General features: G+C 45.3%; 1 protein-coding gene across 1 annotated transcript in view; it reads right to left on the bottom strand.

Annotated features, from left to right (window-relative positions):
- LOC122925022 (zinc finger protein OZF-like) overlaps nucleotides 1-22,500 on the bottom strand; it is a 338,508-nt gene that overhangs the window by 151,424 nt on the left and 164,584 nt on the right. Inside the window, exon 7 of the mRNA XM_044276555.1 lies at nucleotides 17,307-18,162. Within this exon, the coding sequence (XP_044132490.1) occupies nucleotides 17,307-18,162 (856 nt within the window). The remainder of the gene's footprint in view (nucleotides 1-17,306; nucleotides 18,163-22,500) is intronic.

The following is a 22,500-nucleotide window of genomic DNA, read 5'->3' as shown; positions in this document are numbered from 1 at the left end:
AAAAATTCACTAATTTGTCTGCTACATTTTTGGGTGAAATTCACCAATTTATGCATGTGATATACCACTGCTATACCTAGTAACATAGTACATAGGCCGAAAAAAGACATCTGTCCATCCAGTTTGGATCAACTTGCAGGATGACAGGCCGGAGGAAGGCAAAAAAAACCCTGTGAGGTAGAAGCCAATTTTCCTCACTTCAGAGGAATTAAAAATTCCTTCCCGACTCCAATCAGGCATCAGAATGACTCCCTGGATCAGCGACCCCTCTCTAGTAGCTATAGCCTGTAATATTATTACACTCCAGAAATACGTCCAGGCCCCTCCTGAATTCCTTTATTGTACTCCCCATCACCACCTCCTCAGGCAGAGAGCTCCATAGTCTCACTGCTCTTACCGTAAAGAATCCTCTGCTATGTTTGTGTACAAACCTTCTTTCCTCCAGACGCAGAGGATGTCCCCTCGTCACAGTCACAGTCCTGGGGATAAATAGATGATGGGAGAGATCTCTGTACTGACCCCTGATATATTTATACATAGTAATTAGATCTCCCCTCAGTCGTCTTTTTTCTAAAGTGAATAACCCTAATTTTGATAATCTTTCAGGGTACTGTAGTTGCCCCATTCCAGTTATTACTTTAGTTGCCCTCCTCTGGACCCTCTCCAGCTCTGCTATGTCTGCTTTGTTCACTGGAGCCCAGAACTGTACACAGTCCCCCATGTGTGGTCTGACTAGTGATTTTTAAAGTGGTAGGACTATGTTCTCATCACCGGCATCTATGCCCCTTTTGATGCAACCCATTATCTTATTGGCCTTTTTAGCAGCTGCCTGACACTGGTTTTTGCAGCTTAGTTTGATGTTATTAAAATTCCTAGATTCTTTTCCATGTCAGTGTTACCGAGTGTTTTACCATTTAGTATGTACGGGTGACTTGCATTATTCCTTCCCATGTGCATAACTTTACATTTGTCAGTGTTAAACCTCATCTGCCACTTATCTGCCCAAGCCTCCAATCTATCCAGATCCCTCTGTAGTAGTATACTGTCCTCTGTAGTATATATACAGTATACTGTCCTCTGTAGTATATATACAGTATACTGTCCTCTGTAGTATATATACAGTATATTGTCCTCTGTAGTATATATACAGTATACTGCCCTCTGTAGTATATATACAGTATATTGTCCTCTGTAGTATATATATACAGTATACTGTCCTCTGTAGTATATATACAGTATATTGTCCTCTGTAGTATATATATACAGTATACTGTCCTCTGTAGTATATATACAGTATACTGTCCTCTGTAGTATACAGTTGTGTTCAAAATTATTCAACCCCCGATGCTGTAAAGGGTTTTGGGGAATTTAGTGTACATTTGTAATTGTGTTCAGAATGAAATCTTACAAGGACTTTTTAAAGAACCAAATGCAACTAAAATGACATCAATTGTTTTTGTAATACAGTATTAAATGTTTTTTTTTGTGATTTCTTCATTGACACAATTATTCAACCCCTTAAAGACTACCACTCTTAAGAACAGAGGTTCATTCAAGTGTTTTCGATCAGGTATTGAAAACACCTGTGGATGTCAAGGATCAGCAATCAAGCATAATAAGCACCAATGAGGCAGATGTAAAAGGACTGTGATACTCAGCTCCTTCTAGACATTTACTGGTGTGTATACAAACATGGTGAAGTCAAGAGAATGGTCCAGGAAGACAAGAGAAGAGGTGATTTCTCTTCACAGGAAGGGCAATGGCTATAAGAAGATTGCAAAGATGTTAAACATACCAAGAGACACTATAGGAAGCATCATTTGCAAATTCAAGGCAAAGGGCACTGTTGAAACGCTACCTGGTCATGGCAGAAAAAAGATGCTGACTTCGACTGCTGTGCGCTACCTGAAGCGCAAAGTGGAGAAAAGTCCCCGTGTGACTGGTGAGGAACTGAAAAAAGATTTGTCAGATGTGGGTACTGAAGTTTCAGCTCAGACAATAAGGCGCACACTGCGTAATGAAGGCCTCCATGCCAGAACTCCCAGGCGCACCCCCTTGCTGTCTCCAAGGAATAAGAAGAGTCGACTGCAGTATGCCAAAAGTCATGTGGACAAACCACAAAAGTTTTGGGATAGTGTTCTGTGGACTGATGAAACAAAATTAGAACTGTTTGGGCCCATGGATCAACGCTATGTTTGGAGGAGGAAGAACAAGGCCTATGAAGAAAAGACCACCTTGCCTACTGTGAAGCATGGCGGGGGGTCAATCATGCTTTGGGGCTGTTCTGCTTCTACAGGTACAGGGAAGCTTCAGTGTGTGCAAGGTACCATGAATTCTCTTCAGTACCAGGAGATATTGGATGAAAATGTGATGCAGTCCGTCACAAACCTGAGGCTTGGGAGACGTTGGACCTTTCAACAGGACAATGATCCCAAGCATAGCTCCAAGTCCACTAGAGCATGGTTGCAGATTAAAGGCTGGAACATTTTGAAGTGGCCATCGCAGTCACCAGACTTAAATCCGATTGAGAACCTTTTGTGGGACTTAAAGAAAGCAGTTGCAGAGCGCAAGCCTAAGAATGTGACTGAACTGGAGGCTTTTGCCCATGAAGAATGGGGGAAGATACCCGAAGAATCGCTGCAAGACACTTGTGTCAGGCTATGCTTCACGTTTAAAAGCTGTTATAACTGGAAAAGGATGTTGTACTAAGTACTAAGATTGAATGTCACTTGGGGGTTGAATAAAACTGATAATGATGTGACCACAGAAAAGACATTTGTGGTTATTTCATTATAAATGTTATGTGATATTTGTCTGACTTACAAGAGCCTCTGTGATTTAATTGTAAACAAGATGACTGAAATGATCAAAATCAATGTCAAACTGGACAAAACACTCAATTTCAGTGGGGGTTGAATAATTTTGAACACAACTGTATATATATACAGTATACTGTCCTCTGTAGTATATATACAGTATACTGTCCTCTGTAGTATATATACAGCATACTGTCCTCTGTAGTATATATACAGTATACTGTCCTCTGTCGTATACATACAGTATACTGTCCTCTGTAGTATATATACAGTATACTGTCCTCTGTAGTATATATACAGTATACTGTCCTCTGTAGTATATATACAGTATACTGTCCTCTGTAGTATATATACAGTATACTGCCCTCTGTAGTATATATACAGTATACTGTCCTCTGTAGTATATATACAGTATACTGTCCTCTTCAGTGTTAATGACTTTACACAGTTTAGTGTCATCTGCGAAAATTGATATTTTACTATGCAAGCCTTCTACAAGATCATTAATAAATATATTGAAGAGAATAGGGGCCAATACTGACCCCTGAGGTGCCCCACTAGTGACAGTAACCCAATCTGAGTGTGTACCGTTAATAACCACCCTCTGTTTTCTATCCCTCAGCCAGTTACTTACCCACATACAGACGTTTTCTACCAGTCCGGGCATTCTTATTTGATATACTAACCTTTTATGTGGTACAGTGTCAAAAAACAGGAAAAAATTCACAAATTTGTCTGTTACATTTTCGGGTGAAATTCACAAATTTTTGGGTGTGATATACCCCTGCTCTACCTAGTTGACAGTGTAACATCCCAGAGTTATGTTACAAAACTCTTTTACCCCGCTACAACCTGTTAAGTGTATCTGCATTGTCATCCTGTGTAATTTAACATCACATCCTCACAAATGTGCATTGAAATCCTTGTTAAATGTATTTGCTGTAATTTCTATGTTCGCCAGCAGGTGGCAGCAATGTGTTTACTAGGGACTTAGAGTCAGTTTAGTATATCTAGACTGGAATAGTACATTCCAGTTTAGCTCCCCCCTCTTTGAGGAGGTGTGGAATGTTCCCACATCCTGCCTCATGGGTGGGGAAGGAAGTTAGAGTTAGTGTGCCAGTCACCCCGGCTAGGGGAAGGCTGTGCTGGTAGGAGCTCCCAGTTCTTGGAATCAAAGCCAGAATCTCGTCTCGGCTGAGACAAAAGATCATCATTCCCAGTCTGAGCCCTTCAGCCTCAGCTGGTTGAAAGCAAGCAGCCACCTCCAGAACTCCAGGAAGAAGCATACCCTGTGAGCACAACTGTAAGTACCGTCCAGAGACCAGGAGAAGCCAAATTCCTCCTCAGCTAGTCAGTCCCCAATACAGCAGAAGATAGATAGTGCAGAAGATAACTTCCTGCCACATTACAGAGCCACAAGCAGGCGACTTATCCTGCAGAGAGCTCCAGGCATATGATAGAAGCAGAAGATATAGATTCCTGCCATACATTGCCAATACCTGCTGGGACTTCAGACTATTGCTGTATCTCATATGGATTACAACTGCATCAAGTAAAGACCAGTTTGAATTATATCCCAAGTCTGGATCTCAATTATTGCTACCAAAACCCTCAATTACTCCTACTAGCAACACTCATTTTATTGCAAGTGAGCCAGGATCCAGGAGTCCAGCCGTACCAAGGTAGGAGACACTGTTGACATTATACCCACTACCATACAGAGACATTACACCAGTCTGGCATTCCTAACCGGATACGCGAGTTGCAACACCTTAAAGGGCCCTGAGACTATACTCTGCGCACGCTGCAATTGGCGTCACAAACAAAAACAATAGACTTCTATACCCATATCCGGACCCACTGCATAATTTGGCGTCCGCGTAACCGTACCACGGTCCTGCTCATTGCAACAGCTTAATAAATTTCACAAATTTTTCTGTTACATTCTTGGGTTGACATTTTACAATTTTTGCCGTGAATAAACCCCTGCTCTGCATAGGTGACAGGGACCAAATTTTTTAAAATTCCTCTTTAATTGGGCCTTTCCTTCGACCCTTCGCTTTAATAACTTGTCCCACATTTCCGCTTCATCCCATTGCAGCCATTGACCTCCCTTGGATGAGGTCTCACTTTCTCACACTCCCTCTCTGGCGTGGAACCATGATTCGCCGCTAACCGTGATCAACATGGTAGGCTCAGAAAAGAACATTGAAAGTTGATAGAGAAGATATCCAAATGGATGGTGGATGTCACAGGGACGTGCGATCAGGCAGAAGTTATCTAGAGTCAACAAAGCGGCAGCAGGGCCTCTCCTGTCTAACGTTTCCTAGTCCAAAATACCACAGTGACATTCCCTGTCATTTTTAATTAATCATTCCAATAACAGGGCATCTTAAGAGTCCTGTATTATTTATCAACACTACCTCCCCGAGATGGGAATGGGTAATTGCCGTGCGCCTGCTGCCTTCCTTGCATGTTTCTGCTTCAATAACTTGTCCCACATTTCCATCTGATCAGATTTCATCCATTGACCTCCCTTGCATGTGGTATCCCTTTCTCAGGCTCCCTCTCCGGCCTGGAACCCCGATTCCCCATTACCACCATGGTAGGCGCATAAAAGAACATCGAAAGTTGATAGAGCAGATATCCAATTGGATCGTAAACATCACGGGGACGTGCGACATGGCGGGGCAATATGTTTGCACATACCTATATGAACTGACTGATGATTCCGCCCCCTGCAACTTCTGGGCCTCCAAATTGGGCATATGGTCTGAGCTTGCCCATTACGCCTTGGAGGTGCTGGCCTGCCCTGCAGCCAGTGTATTGTCTAAACGTGTGTTTAGCAGGGGGTTATCACAGGTCATATTTCCCAATGTTTTGGGGTGTACCCTAATTTAAAAATAAATTTAAAACCAAAAAGCAGTGTAGGCTACCTCCTCCTCCACCGCTGCTTCCACCTACACCGCCATACCCACCACCTCCTCAACCTCCTACTCCATATGGACCTCGTCCTCCTAGATCAAGATTATTATTTTTTATTTTTGCAAATTTTATGTTATTTAAAGTAATTTCCCTATCCACATTTGTTTGCAGAGCACTTGCCATTCCCTTCACCACATTGTGATGCCATTTGCAGCCCTCTAGCCCTTTCCATGACATTTTTAGAGCCATTTTAGTGCTTAAAAGTTCGGGTTCCCATTGACTTCAATGGGGTTTGGGGTCAAGTTCAGTTCCCGAACTCAAACTTTTTTGTGAAGTTCGACCGAACCCGAACATACAGGTGTCCGCTCAACTCTAGCCAGATGGTCATTGTTTTTTTTACCAGATTCAATTTCATTGTCACCTATCATCCTGGGGTTAAGAACATCAAGGCAGATGCCTTGTCACATAGTTTTCCTGGAGGTGGGGAATTTGAAAATCCGAGTCCTATAGTGTCGGAAGGGGTGGTGACATCCGCTCTTTACCCTGACCTAGAGGTGAAGGTGTTAGAGGCCCGCGGAGATGCACTGGATTTTTGTCCCTCTGGAAAACTGTTTGTGCCATCGGAATTGCGTCACAAGGTGTTTGAGGAACATAATTGTACGGTTCTTACAGGACACCGTGGAAGCAAATCCACTGCCGACCTCATCTCTTGTAGATTCTGGTGATGGGGGTTGCGTAGGTGTGTTAAGGACTATGTCAGCCTGTAGTACCTGTGCACGTGCTAAGGTGACACATACTCGGCCTTCTGGATCTCTACTCCCGTTACCCATCCCGTCCAGACCATGGACTCATGTATCCATGGATTTTATTACTGATCTACCTAATTCTTCAGGAAAGACAGTTATTCAGGTGGTAGTTGATCTCTTTAGTAAAATGGTGCACTTTATAGCGTTGCCGGGCCTACCTAATGCTAAAACACTTGCACAAGTATTTGTTGATAACATTGTGAAACTCCATGGCATTCCCTCTGATGTGGTCTCTGATTCCAGATTCTGGAAGGTGTTCTGTACTCAACTGGGGGTACAACTGTTCTTTTCTTCGGCTTTTCACCCTCAGTCAAACGGACAGATAGAGCGCACTAATCAGAGTCTGGAGACTTACTTGAGATGTTTTGTATCTGAGAACCAGAAGGTGGTCCTCCTTTTTGTCTATGGTAAAGTTCCAAACACAGAAATATAGTGGCAAATCTGGGGGAGCTGCTCAACCCCTAACACTGTAGCGTGTTTTTCATTGGGGGAGCAGCCCCACCGCATGTGGACCGCAGCAAACGACTATCCCCAGCAAAAAAATGCATACGGTGGAGGATGTTGGCGCGGTCCACATGCACCACAGAGGCATCCTACACAAAACGGAGCATTGTGCGGATGAAAATATAATCATATAAATCACAGAAAAAAATGCACCAAATGGATATGCCACTGACTATACTGGCTAGTCATAAATGCAGGCATTAAAAGCTGAGACTTTTGCCAATATATTCCTGTCAGGAAAATATCGGAGCCCATCATGCACCACGTCACAGTCACTCAGCATGGCAAGGGGTCCTACCACTAAGCTACCTATGGTGTGAACAAGGTCTGAAGGTGATGTAATCCAGCTCACAGCCAAGCTTCCACACAACCGCCTAGCAGGACAACTAATGCAATGTGAACAAAGCAAGACTGTAAGCCACACCCATATCAGACCATGTGATGGAGGTTACCAGGTGCAAAAGAGAGTGTTTGAATGCCAGGTAAAGGCACATACACTACATATAAAACAAGACACAAACACAGAAATATAGTGGCAAATCTGGGGGAGCGGCTCAACCCCAACACTGTAGCGTGTTTTTCATTGGGGAAGCAGCCCCACCGCATGTGGATCGCAGCAAACGACTATCCCCAGCAAAAAAATGCATACGGTGGAGGATGTCGGCGCGGTCCACATGCATCCTATGGTAAAGTTCGCCATAAACAATCGTAGACAGGAGTTCACTGGTGAGTCACCGTTTTTTGGGGGCATATAGGTTTCACTCGCAGTTCGGCACATTTTCTGGTTCTGATACTTCTGGTATCCCTGAGGAAGAACGTTTTTACATCATCATTGTCATCTATATGGCGGAAAATTAAAAATAACTTGAAGAATATGGGCAACAAGTATAAACATGTGGCTGACAGGAAACGAATGAATGGTCCGGACCTAAGTGTGGGTGATTCTGTGTGGCTGTCCACAAGAAACATTAAGTTGAAGGTATCGTCTTGGACGTTGGGTTCAAGGTTTATTGGTCCATATAAGATCACGGCCATTATTAAAGCTTTTTGTCTTAAACTTCCTCAGGCCCTGAAAATTCATAATGTGTTCCATAAATCTTTGTTGAAGAGATATGTTAAACCTTCTTTGCCACCCACTTGTCATGGTGGATGGTAGTCTGGAATTCCAGATCACCAAGATAATTGACTTTCGAGTTCTCCATAGATCTCTTCAGTGTCTTGTCCACTGGAAGGGTTATGGACCAGAAGAGAGGATGTGGGTACCGGCATCTGATGTGAATGCCAGTCGTTTGGTGAAAGCATTTCACAGGTCTCACCCGGATAAGGTCGGTCCTGGGTGCCTGGAGGTCACCCATAAAAAGGGGGGGGGGGGGGGTACTGTCATGCACGTTCCCATAACAAACGCCAGGAGATCAGGAAGACTGGCAACACGTGTTCTGATTTGACAAGTTCCTTGTGGATCAATTTGTGTCTGTGTTGTTTTGGTAATGGCCACAACCCTTGCTTTAGGTTTGCTTGTGTGGTCATTTATCCTTTCTTATTGATTCCTGCTTCTATCTCTTGGGGGTGCAGTTTATATCTTCAGTTTCTGGACTATGGGGTCGCTGGTTGTTAGATCTCGGTTGAGCTCCTGGCGCTTCCTTTGCTCCATTTGAAGTTAAGTGTCGTCTTCCCCTTTTGTATTTTGTTTGTTGTATTTTCCTGTCTTTTGTATCTAGGCCTGAGGGAGACTCCTGTTAATCCTTCTGGTGGAGGAACAGGTCGTCTCAAGTCCTGGCACTATTACCAGGGTCCTACAGGGTAAGTTAGGGCCCTAGGTTCCGGTGTATGAGCTTTCCTACCATCGAGGTCTGTTCATACTGATAGTCAGGACTTGCACTAGGGTTGCTATAGGAGGTGACCTAGTTTCCAGGCCTAGTTTCTATCCCCCCTTCCCTCCTGCGCTCGTTGTGGAGTTTTCCACCTACACCGCACCATGACAGGAGTAGAGAAAATCAAGGCAAATCAATAAATGAATAGCTGGACCAAGGACCTGTGGAGAATCACGTGCTGCAGCTCAGGACCTGTCTGTGTTGTAGAAGGTGAACGGCTATTGCTTAGTGTCTGATATCTGGTACCTGTAGTCCGCCCCATTTCTGAACTCTCCCTGTGTCTAGCTTTATGACTCTTCCATACACATACACACTTGGCTCAAATAAGAGTGCGTGTGTTCAGAACAGGTAGAGAACAGCAAGCCTCTGCAAGATTATTCTGTGCCCTCCAGACACGTCTGTCCCCTTCGAACCCCTCTATATCATTTGGAACCCTCTATCTAGGCTTTTCTGTTCCCCTACAGACTTCTCTGCGCCCCTCCAGATCTCTCTATCTCCTCCAGGCTCCTCTGTTCCATCCCCCCCAGGCTTTTCTGCCCCCTCTGGACTCCTCTATACTATTTGGATCCTCTGTCTCCAGGCTCATTTGTCTCCTCCAGACTTTTATGCCACTGGCTTATCTTCCTGACAACAAAATGATCATTGTGAACAGAATGAACAAGGTCAATAGACACCAGTGGCTCAGGGTAAGAATGGAGATGAAATAAGGCAGTGAAGGATTAAATCCTGAACTTAGCAAAAGTTGGAACACAAAATTGGCAAACAAGCAACAGCACACCTTTGTAGGAAACTAGCATCATTTTTTTCAACATATAACTGCAAATATCTTGCTTTTTCTACTCATATACGCCACTAAAGGCTTTTCAACATATAACTGCACCGCTGAACGTCGAAAACATTTTTCTTTTGCCACTAATATACGGAAAACAGGGCTTTATAATATATAACTGCACCGCTAAACGGCAATTAGGACCTAATTTTTCTCCACTACACAAAAGGCTTTTCAATATATAAGGGCAACGCTGAATATATTTTTCTTTTTCTACTCATATACGCCACTAAAGGCTTTACAACATATAACTGCAGCGCAGAACGGCAAATATATTTTTCTTTTGCCACTAATACTGTCATGGTCTTACCTCCTTGCTGTTCTCCTTCGTTTGACATGTGCTGGCGGCCATCTTGGTTTCTGGGTTTCTTGTAGCCTCCCACCCTGCGGCTCCTCCTTCCCACTGGGAGGAGCTGGATGCCTAGCTCATATATATAGGAGGTCTGTGGCTTCAGTTCCTTGCTTGGTCCTCCTGTGCTCACATGCTTCTAAGACTGCTGCTGCTTCTGGTTCCTGATTCTGGCTTCGTCTGACTACCCTGCTGGTTCCTGATCCTGGCTTCGTCTGACTACCCTGCTGGTTCCTGATCCAGGCTTCATCTGACTACCCTTCTGGTTCCTGATCTCTGGTTTCGCAAGACCCTGCTTCAGTTTAGCCATCCGTTTGGACTTTTGCCTTACAGCTTTATTTTCAATAAAGCCTTCTTATTTCCACTCTTCTCTTGTTGTACGTCTGGTTCATGGTTCCATGACATTAGGACCAAGCCATGAATTCTGACGGTACAGGGCCATCCTCGCTACCTACGCTGGTTGCCAGACTTGATCAGCAGGATCACCTGTTGGGTCGGTTCGCTGTGGCGTTGCAAACCCTGCTTGAACGCACGGCTCATTTAGCTTCCGTTGCCGATGGGTCGGTTGTCGCTCCTGGGCCGCTCCTACTGCCGCTCCGGTTGTTGCGCCAGAGTCTACCCCGACACCTGTTGCTGCGCCTGCGGTGTTTCGGGGTATGACCGGTTCTGCCCCCCTTCCACAGCGCTTTGGGGGAGAGCCAACTCAGTGCCGAGGTTTCCTTAACCAGGTGGGCATTTACTTTCGAGTTGCTGCCACATGCCTTTCCTACTGAGAGATCAAAGGTGGGCTTCTTGATCTCGCTGCTCTCGGACAAGGCCTTGGCCTGGGCCAGCCCTTTATGGGAGAACAACAATCCGGTGGTTGCCGAGTTTTCCGGTTTTGTTGCTTCTCTTCGGAAGGTATTCGATGTGCCGGCTCGTGCTGCCTCTGCTGCGAAGCTCCTTATGTCCATCAGACAGGGTTCACGATCCGTAGCTGAATACGCCATTGAGTTTCGTACCCTGGCAGCAGAGGTGGGCTGGAATAATGAGGCTCTGGTCGCTGCTTTCTCTCATGGTCTCTCGGATGCCTTGAAGGATGAGGTTGCAGCTAAGGACCTACCAGTGGAGCTCGAGTCTCTTATTTCTTTCCTGATTTTGATTGACACCAGACTCAGGGAGAGACCTTCCTTTAAGGAGAGCCTGCGGAGGCCTTCTAACAGATTGGCGCCTACGTTTGCTGTCCCACCCGTGCCTCCCTCTCCTCCCACGCCTCCTGGGGATGACTTGTCTGGGGGTGAACCCATGCAGCTGGGGTTTGCTCGCCTGTCCGAGGGGGAGAGGGTACTCCGGAGACGCGAGGGCCGATGCATGTACTGTGGTCTCGGTGGGCATTTTCGGTTGGCATGCCCGAACCGTCCGGGAAACGCTCGCACCTGAGATCCTGTCGGGGGCAGATCTTGGGTGGAGTCTCCTCGTCCCCGGTTTTCCGTGTTGACAAACCACTGATTACTGTTGTCCTCTCCTGGGTCGGGGGCTCGGTGACGACCCAGGCGTTGGTGGACTCTGGTGCTGGTGGTTTGTTCATTGATAGTGTGTTCGCTGCCGCCAATTCCATTCCTCTGCAGCCTCGAGGTTCCCCACTGGCTCTTGAGGCGATAGACGGCAGACCCCTTCTGCCGCCACACGTGACTCATGAGACCCTTCCAGTGGGGATGGCCATTGGTGCCGTTCACAGAGAGTCGGTCTGTCTCCAGGTTATTTCGTCTCCACACTACTCGGTGGTCTTGGGGTACCCCTGGCTCCAGAAGCATAATCCGACTTTCGATTGGAAATCGGCCGAGATCCTCTCGTGGTCACCGCAGTGTGGGGCTAGTTGCATCCATGGGCCTGTTAAGTTGCTGTGTACTTCCTCGGACTCTCTGTTGCCTCCTGAATACGAGGAGTACCGGGATGTATTCGATAAGGTGCGTGCGGTTGCCCTACCTCCGCACCGCCCATACGATTGTGCCATAGAGTTACAATCTGGTGCCGTTCCTCCTCGTGGCAAAGTCTATCCACTGTCGGTAGCGGAGAATGAGGCCATGGAGGAGTACGTGAGGGAGGCGCTTTCACGCGGACACATTCGCAAATCCTCGTCCCCGGCAGGGGCTGGATTTTTCTTTGTGAAAAAGAAGGGCGGTGAGTTGAGGCCTTGCATCGATTACAGGGGTCTCAATCGCATCACGATCAAGAACGCTTACTCGATACCCTTGATTTCCGAGCTGTTCGATCGCCTCAAAGGGGCCACGGTCTTTACCAAACTCGACCTGAGGGCGGCATATAACCTGGTAAGGATCAAGGCGGGCGATGAGTGGAAGACCGCGTTTAACACCAGGACCGGTCATTATGAATCCTTGGTTATGCCCTTTGGGTTGTGCAATGCGCCCGCAGTCTTCCAGGAATTCATCAACGATGTTTTCCGTGACCTGTTGCAGCAGTGTGTGGTGGTCTATTTGGATGACATCTTGGTATATTCTGAATCCATGGAGGCCCACATTCTGGATGTCAGACGAGTGTTGCAACGGTTACGAGAGAACAAGCTGTTCGGTAAGCTTGAGAAATGCGAATTTCACCGATCCCAGGTAACCTTCTTAGGTTACATCATTTCCGCTGAGGGGTTCTCCATGGATCCTGAGAAGGTTTCGGCTGTCTTACAGTGGCCCCAGCCCAGTGGTCTTCGTGCCCTGCAGCGCTTTTTGGGCTTCGCCAATTATTATCGGAAGTTCATCAGGGACTTTTCCATGCTAGCCAAGCCTCTCACGGATCTGACCAGGAAGGGCAGTAATCCCCAGGTCTGGCCGCCCGAGGCCATCCGAGCTTTTGAGGCTCTAAAGTCCGCCTTTGTGTCGGCTCCGATTCTGTCGCATCCCAACCCTGGGTTGCCGTTTGTCCTCGAGGTGGACGCGTCTGAGACGGGAGTAGGCGCCCTCCTGTCTCAGCGTAGAACACCAGAGGGTCCTCTGCTTCCTTGTGGGTTTTACTGCCGGAAACTGTCTTCCGCGGAGTGCAACTATCAGATTGGTGACAGGGAGTTATTGGCCATCGTGCAGGCCCTTAAAGAATGGAGGCACTTGCTCGAGGGCTCGGTGGTTCCGGTTCTCATCCTGACGGACCACAAGAATCTGACCTACCTCTCTGAGGCCAAGAGATTGACACCACGTCAGGCCAGATGGGCTCTGTTCTTGTCACGTTTTAATTACGTGGTCTCCTACCTACCCGGTTCCAAGAACATCAGAGCGGATGCCTTATCACGGCAGTACTCCGAGCTGTCCGGGGAGGAGTCGATTCCGACTTCGGTCATACCTCCGAATCAGATCCTGGCCGCCATTCGCACCAGCCTGACCTCTCCCCTGGGTGAGCAGATTTTGGCGGCTCAATCTGGTGCTCCCTCTGGGAGACCCAACGGCAGGTGTTTTGTGCCTGAGGAGTTGCGCACTCGGTTGTTGCGAACCTACCATAACTCCAAGGCCGCGGGGCATCCTGGAAAGAATCAGCTGTCCTGGGCTGTTTCACGTCTGTTCTGGTGGCCTCCTCTACGTTCCGACATCGCCGCATATGTAGCGGCATGCTCCGTTTGTGCCCAGAGTAAGTCCCCTCGGCACCTTCCGTTGGGCCTTTTGCAACCCATAGCCACCGGGGAGCGTCCATGGTCACACCTGGGGATGGATTTCATTGTGGACCTCCCTGCATCCCGAGGCCATACTGTCATTCTCATGATAGTGGATCGGTTTTCCAAAATGTGCCACTGTGTTCCTCTCAAGAAGTTACCCTCTGCACAAGAGTTGGCCTCGATTTTTGCCAGGGAGGTCTTCCGGTTGCACGGTTTGCCCAAGGAGATTGTGTCGGATCGGGGGAGTCAGTTTGTGTCCAGGTTCTGGCGCGCCTTTTGCTCCCAGTTGGGGATTCAGCTCTCTTTCTCCTCGGCCTACCACCCTCAGTCCAATGGGGCCGCAGAACGATCCAATCAGGCCTTGGAGCAATTCCTTTGTTGCTATGTCTCCGATCACCAAGACAATTGGGTTGACCTCCTGCCTTGGGCTGAGTTTGCCAGGAACACGGCGGTGAACTCTTCCTCTGGGACGTCTCCCTTCGTGGCCAATTACGGGTTCCAACCTGCCGTGTTACCGGAGGTATTCACTCCCCAGGATATTCCGGCTGTGGAGGATCACCTTTCCGTCCTACGTGCTTCTTGGGTACAGATCCAGAGGTCCCTTGAGGTCTCTGCGCAGCGCCAGAGACTCCAGACTGATCGCAGACGAGCACCCGCTCCTTCCTACCAGGTCGGAGACCGCGTATGGTTGTCCACCCGCAACCTCAACCTTCGAGTGCCCACTCCCAAGCTGGCGCCTCGCTTTGTTGGTCCCTTCCGAGTGCTTCACAGGGTAAACCCGGTAGCCTATGCCCTTGCGCTTCCTCCTGGCATGCGGATCTCCAACGTGTTTCATGTCTCCCTGTTGAAGCCACTGGTGTGTAATCGTTTCACTTCCTCGATTCCTCGGCCTCGTCCGGTCCAAGTGGGCAATCGTGAGGAGTATGAGGTGAGCAATATCCTGGACTCACGCCTGGTCCGCGGCCGGGTGCAGTTTTTGGTCCATTGGCGTGGTTATGGTCCAGAGGAGCGTTCCTGGGTTCCCTCCGCAGATGTCCATGCTCCTGCCTTGCTCCGAGCCTTCCACGCACGCTTCCCTCAGAAACCGTTCCTTACTCCGCGGAGGAGGGGCCCTTGAGGGGGAGGTACTGTCATGGTCTTACCTCCTTGCTGTTCTCCTTCGTTTGACATGTGCTGGCGGCCATCTTGGTTTCTGGGTTTCTTGTAGCCTCCCACCCTGTGGCTCCTCCTTCCCACTGGGAGGAGCTGGATGCCTAGCTCATATATATAGGAGGTCTGTGGCTTCAGTTCCTTGCTTGGTCCTCCTGTGTTCACATGCTTCTAAGACTGCTGCTGCTTCTGGTTCCTGATTCTGGCTTCGTCTGACTACCCTGCTGGTTCCTGATCCTGGCTTCATCTGACTACCCTGCTGGTTCCTGATCCAGGCTTCATCTGACTACCCTTCTGGTTCCTGATCTCTGGTTTCGCAAGACCCTGCTTCAGTTTAGCCATCCGTTTGGACTTTTGCCTTACAGCTTTATTTTCAATAAAGCCTTCTTATTTCCACTCTTCTCTTGTTGTACGTCTGGTTCATGGTTCCATGACAAATACACGGCAAAAAGTGTTTCACAACATGTAACTGCACAAGGGCAAATAAGACATACTGTTGAAATATTTCCTTGTAATAACCCCTCTTAATGGCGGTATCACACAGCACTTGCACCACAATAACAAGAACGGTTTGCTGGAAATACAGAGCTGTATAATGGCTATTTGGATCCGCAGTCAGTGCAGCAAGGTGTAATAGGATTGTTCCTATTACCCAGGCTGTAACCTCCCCTACTGAACCCTGTTCTACATAAATGCTGTGAAATGATTCCTCCCTATCCTTTCCCTACATCTTGTTTAATCTTTCCCAGTACTTTTAAATCGCTTCTTTAGCACAATGTGGTTTCTCCTAGCACTGTCCCTAGCGCCTGCTGACGTCTCTCCCTGCACTAAGTGCACCGGAAAATGGCAGAATCCAAGATGGCTGCGGCTATTTATAGGGCTGTGACATCAGAGGGCTGGCTGGCTGCTGATTGGCTGCATGTATGGCATTATGGGTGATCCCGCCTTCCCAGACTTTCTTGCCCCATGTCCTCACACGTACAGCAGCCATTTTAGGAAAAAATGTGATTCGTTACCACAAAGTGTGAGGAAATTCAGATTTGCTCATCTATATTAATAATGGCTCTGAACTAGGTTGAGAACTGCACATAGAGGGGCATATCGTCATTGAATTGAAAACCCAGTCATTTATAGTCTGAGCACCTACCAAGATTAGGGTATTAATTAGATTTGGAACTAGGAGACTGTTCACACATTGCGGCTTTCCTGGAGGTGCTCTTTTTTTACTGTATTCAAGATACGCCTTTGTATTTTTATATTGTGTTTTTAATTTCATTTGTCTGCAGAGTAGCTTTGTGTATATGAGCAAGCTAGTTAGCAGAAAATGGCATTTAATATATGCACCGAATTTGAGATGTTAAATATCATGTTGGTGGTGGCAAGTAGATTTTGAGGTGTGCAACCCGGGGTTAATTGTTCCTCTGTCCACATACACCTGTCCCCCCCCCTTACTTTTTCCTTTCCTTTCTATTGGTGGACAAAGACTATTTCCCCCTAGGTGTTGAACACATCAGAAGGTTACGATTAAGAACATTGCGTGTGAAACATGTTAAACTGTGGTGGAGGGTGGTGAAGTCTTGCCGATGTACTTTTAACAGGAATTGAAATAAAGACAACAGATTTTTTCGGATGCTGAAGACTCCAGAATTTGTTTAAATATAATCAGGTCTCCTCCTTCCAGTGTCTGTTATGAGCTTTACTGTAATGTTGAATATCATCTCTATTTCCTAGATCTTTCCAGATGTCCTGAGATCTATTTAGCCTGTAGTAAAGAGATCAGGAAGGTTGAGAATTTATTACTTCATTTCCGGAAGGAACAATAAGCTGTCGCATGCGCCATAGCTGCCAGGTGCCTGCTGTTTCATACAGCAAACACCAGCAGCTAATGTCCGTGACTGGCGGTAACAATGATCTCAGACTTTTAACCCAAAACATAAAACTGTTGTGTAACTGCGTTATTTTTACCATTTGACCCAACATGGAATTTTATTCCATCTCCCACTACATAATTTGCAATATTAAATGGTGGAATTAGAAAATGCAACTTGTCCCGCAAAAAACGGCTATGTAAACGTAAAAATAAAAAAAAAGTCCTGGAAAGGTAGGGAGTAAAAAACGAAAATGCGAAAAATCCTCAGGGACTGAAATGATTAACTGTAAGGTTTAAACTATAAGTCATGAACAGAATATATGTCTTCCTAAACAGGATTTATCAGATGTTTTATAGAAGCCGTTATGTGACATCAATTAAACTTTTATATCCAAATATACAACCTGAAATGAAAACAATGGCTATGACCCAGTGATATATTGTTTCATTATATTGCGGCCAAATGGCTTCTCTCTTGTGTGACTTCACTAATGACCCCTAATTATGGCTTTAGAACCAAAAACATTTTTCTCAATCTAAATGTAGCTTCTCTCATGTGTGATTCCTCTTATGTTTTAGAAGACTTGATTTTTCTGTAAAACATTTCCCACATTCTGAACATGAATACGGCTTCTCTCCTGTGTGACATCTCTCATGTATAACAAGATGTGATTTCTCTGTAAAACATTTCCCACATTCTAAACATGAATATGGCTTCTCTCCTGTGTGACATCTCTCATGTATAACAAGATGTGATTTCTGTGTAAAACATTTCCCACATTCTGAACATGAATACGGCTTTTCCCCAGTGTGAATTCTCTCATGGATAACAAGATTGAATTTCCGTGTAAAACATTTCCCACATTCTGAACATGAATATGGCTTCTCTCCTGTGTGACATCTCTCATGTTTAACAAGATGTGATTTCCGTGTAAAACATTTCCCACATTCTGAACATGAATATGGTTTCTCTCCTGTGTGACATCTCTCATGTATAACAAGACATGATTTCTGTGAAAAACATTTCCCACATTCTGAACATGAATACGGTTTTCCCCCAGTGTGAATTCTCTCATGTATAACAAGATCTGATTTCTGTGTAAAACATTTCCCACATTCTGAACATGAATATGGCTTCTCTCCTGTATGACATCTTTCATGTTTAACAAGATGTGATTTCTGTGTAAAACATTTCCCACATTCTAAACATGAATATGGCTTCTCTCCTGTGTGACATCTCTCATGTATAACAAGATGTGATTTCCGTGTAAAACATTTACCACATTCTGAACATGAATATGGCTTCTCTCCTGTGTGACATCTCTCATGTATAACAAGATGTGATTTCTCTGTAAAACATTTACCACATTTTGAACATGAATATGGTTTCTCTCCTTTGTGAATTCTCTCATGTTTAACAAGATGTGATTGCCTTGTAAAACATTTCCCACATTCTGAACATGAATACATTTTCTCTCCTTTGTGTCGTCTTCGGTGTGTAGAAAGTCCTGAGCTGTTTGTGGATTCTTTACCACAATGAAACCTTTTAATCCTTTTCTGACTTGTACTTGCGGTAACAATCTGTGATTGGTCAGGAGAAGGTTCCTCATAATTAGGAGGATTATATGACAGATCTGTACTGTGAAGTCCTGGATGTACATTAAGGGTTATGATGTTTTCTCCTGAAGAGCGCTGCAGGATATCTTCATCTAGTGGTAACATGACATTTTTACATTTCTTACTGGGATTTTCTGTTAAGATAAAAATGAAAATTTGTTTTAAAGTTGTTGTTTTTTTGTTTTTTTTTTGCAAACTACAGAGTAGACAAACTTATAACATTCCAATTAGGCTGGAAGTTGATCCAGCAGGAAGGAGAAGTGTTCATTCATTTGGAATCCATTCCTGACTTTGACCAAAAAAAACTGCACTTGTGATCCCAGCCTTACAAAGCTTCTATAACGTCCTGACAAAGTCCAGGATTCTGGTTTACACCAGGTCATGACTTTTATTACACACAGTAAACTAGAAAAGCTACAATTTCTTGGGAAATTGTGTGAAGTGTTCTTGCCTCCACCAGTAGTCTGCAACTGGAGTTGGCACAGTAACTGGGTGGAGTGGCTTGAGTAACAGTTGTGTGGTTGGAGTAACTGTGGAAAGGTTGGACTGGGCAGAGTAACTTTATAGAGTGGGCAGAGTAACTGTATGGAGTGTTTGGAGTGAGTAAAGATAGTAAACATTACACTAACCAATTGACTGATCAAATTTAAAAAGTGCACATGGCAAGCTTGATAGAGTGAGAAATGCATTTCAGCATTTATTTATATAGCACATTTAATTGCAATGTTGTTGCCCAAAGTGCTTCACAGTTATATTAAAACATACATTTATAAAAACATTAGCAGCCGATTTGTGTAGGTGGGCTTAGAAATGAGGGAGTGGTGGCAGTTTAGAATTCATGTCCTGATTTTTCAGCTCACACTCTAGCTTTTGTCACTCTGCTGGCTGCTCACACACCTGGGTTCCTACAGCGAAGAGCTTTATATTGTGATAATCACAAGACCCAGACCTACATTTTGATGCATAGTACCAGTATGTCTCTGAAATATTAAAAATGAAGGCACAGTCGCAGTTTAGAAATTGCCCTTCAAACTTGAGGTGGCTAGAGTGGAGTTTCAATGAATGTCAATGGGCGGCGTGAGTTGCAAACAAATGGTCATATTGTGAAAACTATCAGGACTATGGCTTAGCAGCAGGGATAGCTGAACGTTTTGATATAAGATTGTGTAGGTGGGCATGAAAATTAGGGAGTGGTGGCCGTTTATAAATCATGTTCTGATTTTTCAGCTCACACTCTAGCTTTGAACATTCCGCTATTCATTCCTATGGGACCAATTTCGCCACAAAAACGCTGATATTTTGTGAACCATTCGGCGAAGCGTTTCACAAAGTAATAGCACACCAATCGGGAACAATCCGCACGTTTCGGTATATTACTGTCTATGTAGTGTAAAAACTGTGGGAGGAGTTAGGGTGGTAAATTTGGCTATAATATTAAGAATATACAGACGTGGACAAAATTGTTGGTACCCTTTGGTCAATGAAAGAAAAAGTCACAATGGTCACAGAAATAACTTTAATCTGACAAAAGTAATAATAAATTAAAATTCTATAAATGTTAACCAATGAAAGTCAGACATTGTTTTTCAACCATGCTTCAACAGAATTATGTAAAAAAATAAACTCATGAAACAGGCATGGACAAAAATGATGGTACCCCTAGAAAACACAGAACATAATGTGACCAAAGGGACATGTTAATTCAAGGTGTGTCCACTAATTAGCATCACAGGTGTCTACAACCTTGTAATCAGCCATTGGGCCTATATATATGGCTCCAGGTAATCACTGTGTTGTTTGGTGATATGGTGTGTACCACACTCGACATGGACCAGAGGAAGCAAAGGAAAGAGCTGTCTCAAGAGATCAGAAAGAAAATTATAGACAAGCATGTTAAAGGTAAAGGCTATAAGACCATCTCCAAGCAACTAGATGTTCCTGTGAGTACAGTTGCACATATTATTCATAAGTTTAAGATCCATGGGACTGTAGCCAACCTCCCTGGACGTGGCCGCAGGAGGAAAATTGATGACAAATCTAAGAGACGGATAATCCGAATGGTAACAAAAGAGCCTAGAAAGACTTCTAAAGAGATTCAAGGTGAACTTCATGCTCAAGGAACATCAGTGTCAGATCGCACCATCCGTCGTTGTTTGAGCCAAAGTGGACTACATGGGAGACGACCAAGGAGGACACCATTGTTGAAAACGAATCATAAAAAAGCAAGACTGGAATATGCCAAACTACATGTTGACAAGCCACAAAGCTTCTGGGAGAATGTCCTGTGGACAGATGAGACAAAAATCGAAGTTTTTGCCAAGGCACATCAGCTGTATGTTCACAGACGAAAAAATGAAGCATATCAAGAAAAGAACACTGTCCCTACTGTGAAACATGGAGGAGGCTCTGTTATGTTCTGGGGCTGCTTTGCTGCGTCTGGCACAGGGTGTCTTGAATCTGTGCAGGGTACAATGAAATCTCAAGACTATCAAGGAATTCTAGAGAGAAATGTACTAGCCAGTGTCAGAAAGCTTGGTCTCAGTCGCAGGTCATGGGTCTTGCAACAGGACAATGACCCAAAACACACCGCTAAAAACACCCAAGAATGGCTAAGAGGAAAAAATTGGACTATTCTAAAGTGGCCTTCTATGAGCCCTGACCTCAATCCTATTGAGCATCTTTGGAAGGAGCTGAAACATGCAGTCTGGAAAAGGCACCCTTCAAACCGGACACAACTGGAGCAGTTTGCTCATGAGGAGTGGGCCAAAATACCTGCTGAGAGGTGCAGATGTCTCATTGACAGTTACAGGAAGCGTTTGATTGCAGTGATTGCCTCAAAAGGTTGCGCAACAAAATATTAAGTTAGGGGTACCATCATTTTTGTCCATGCCTGTTTCATGAGTTTATTTTTTTACATAATTCTGTTGAAGCATGGTTGAAAAACAATGTCTGACTTTCATTGGTTAACATTTATAGAATTTTAATTTATTATTACTTTTGTCAGATTAAAGTTATTTCTGTGACCATTGTGACTTTTTCTTTCATTGACCAAAGGGTACCAACAATTTTGTCCACGTCTGTATATGTGAGATAACAGTAAGTGGTCTTGCCACGCAGGAACACTTAATAATGACCTAACAAAACAATTTGAAAAGTCTGACCGTGTCTGGAAACAATGGAACTTCTTAAGCCCCGCCCCTGCAGAACTTGCCTGTTGTTTCTATATGTGGAATTTTAACCACCTCCCGTCCTGCGGGTGGCCGGGTTATTCCTCCTGGACGCATCATCTCGCGAGACACGAGATTTCCTGTGAACGCGCGCTCACAGGAGTGCGCGTTCACAGGATCGCAAGGTAAACGAGTTGATCTACAGCCTGCCAGCGGCGATCATTCGCTATCAGGCTGTAGATGCGATTTTTTAACATCAGAAAGGTATATTAGACGCTGTTTTGATAACAGCGTCTAATATACCCGCTACCTGGTCCTCTGGTGGTCCCTTTTGCTTGGATCGACCACCAGAGGACACAGGCAGCTCTGTAAGTAGCACCACACTACACCCCCCCGTCACTTATTAACCCCTGATCACCCCATGTAGACTCCCTGATCACCCCCCTGTCAGGCTCCATTCAGACGTCCGTATGTGTTTTACGGATCCACAAAACACAGACACTGGCGATGTTCTTTCCGCATTTTGCAGATCCGCACATTGCCAGAAAAATATAGAAGATGCCTTTTGTTAGCGCCCACCGCACCGCAGTCACTGATTAGCGTCATCGCTGTCGCTAATCAGCACTAGTACTATATAGTATCTGTAAGTGATCAAGACTGATCGCAATCAGATCTATATGAGTACATTAGGGTCACCTTAGGCTCTACAATGGGTCCGTGGAAAAAAAAGGAAAATGCACCGTTTTGCAGCAGAGGACCGTGATCCGTGTATCCTGTCCGTCAAAAAAATATGACCTGTCCTATTTTTTTGACTGACAACGGTTCACGGACCCATTCAAGTCAATGGGTCCGTGAAAGAACACGGATGCACACAAGATTGGCATCCGTGTCCGTGATCCGTGGCCGTAGGTTACTTTCATACAGACGGATCCGAAGATCCGTCTGCATAAAAGCTTTTTCAGAGCT

The sequence above is a fragment of the Bufo gargarizans genome, chromosome 1 (assembly GCF_014858855.1).
Source record: "Bufo gargarizans isolate SCDJY-AF-19 chromosome 1, ASM1485885v1, whole genome shotgun sequence".
Classification (NCBI taxonomy): domain Eukaryota; kingdom Metazoa; phylum Chordata; class Amphibia; order Anura; family Bufonidae; genus Bufo; species Bufo gargarizans.
This window is presented reverse-complemented; position numbering and strand designations above follow the sequence as displayed.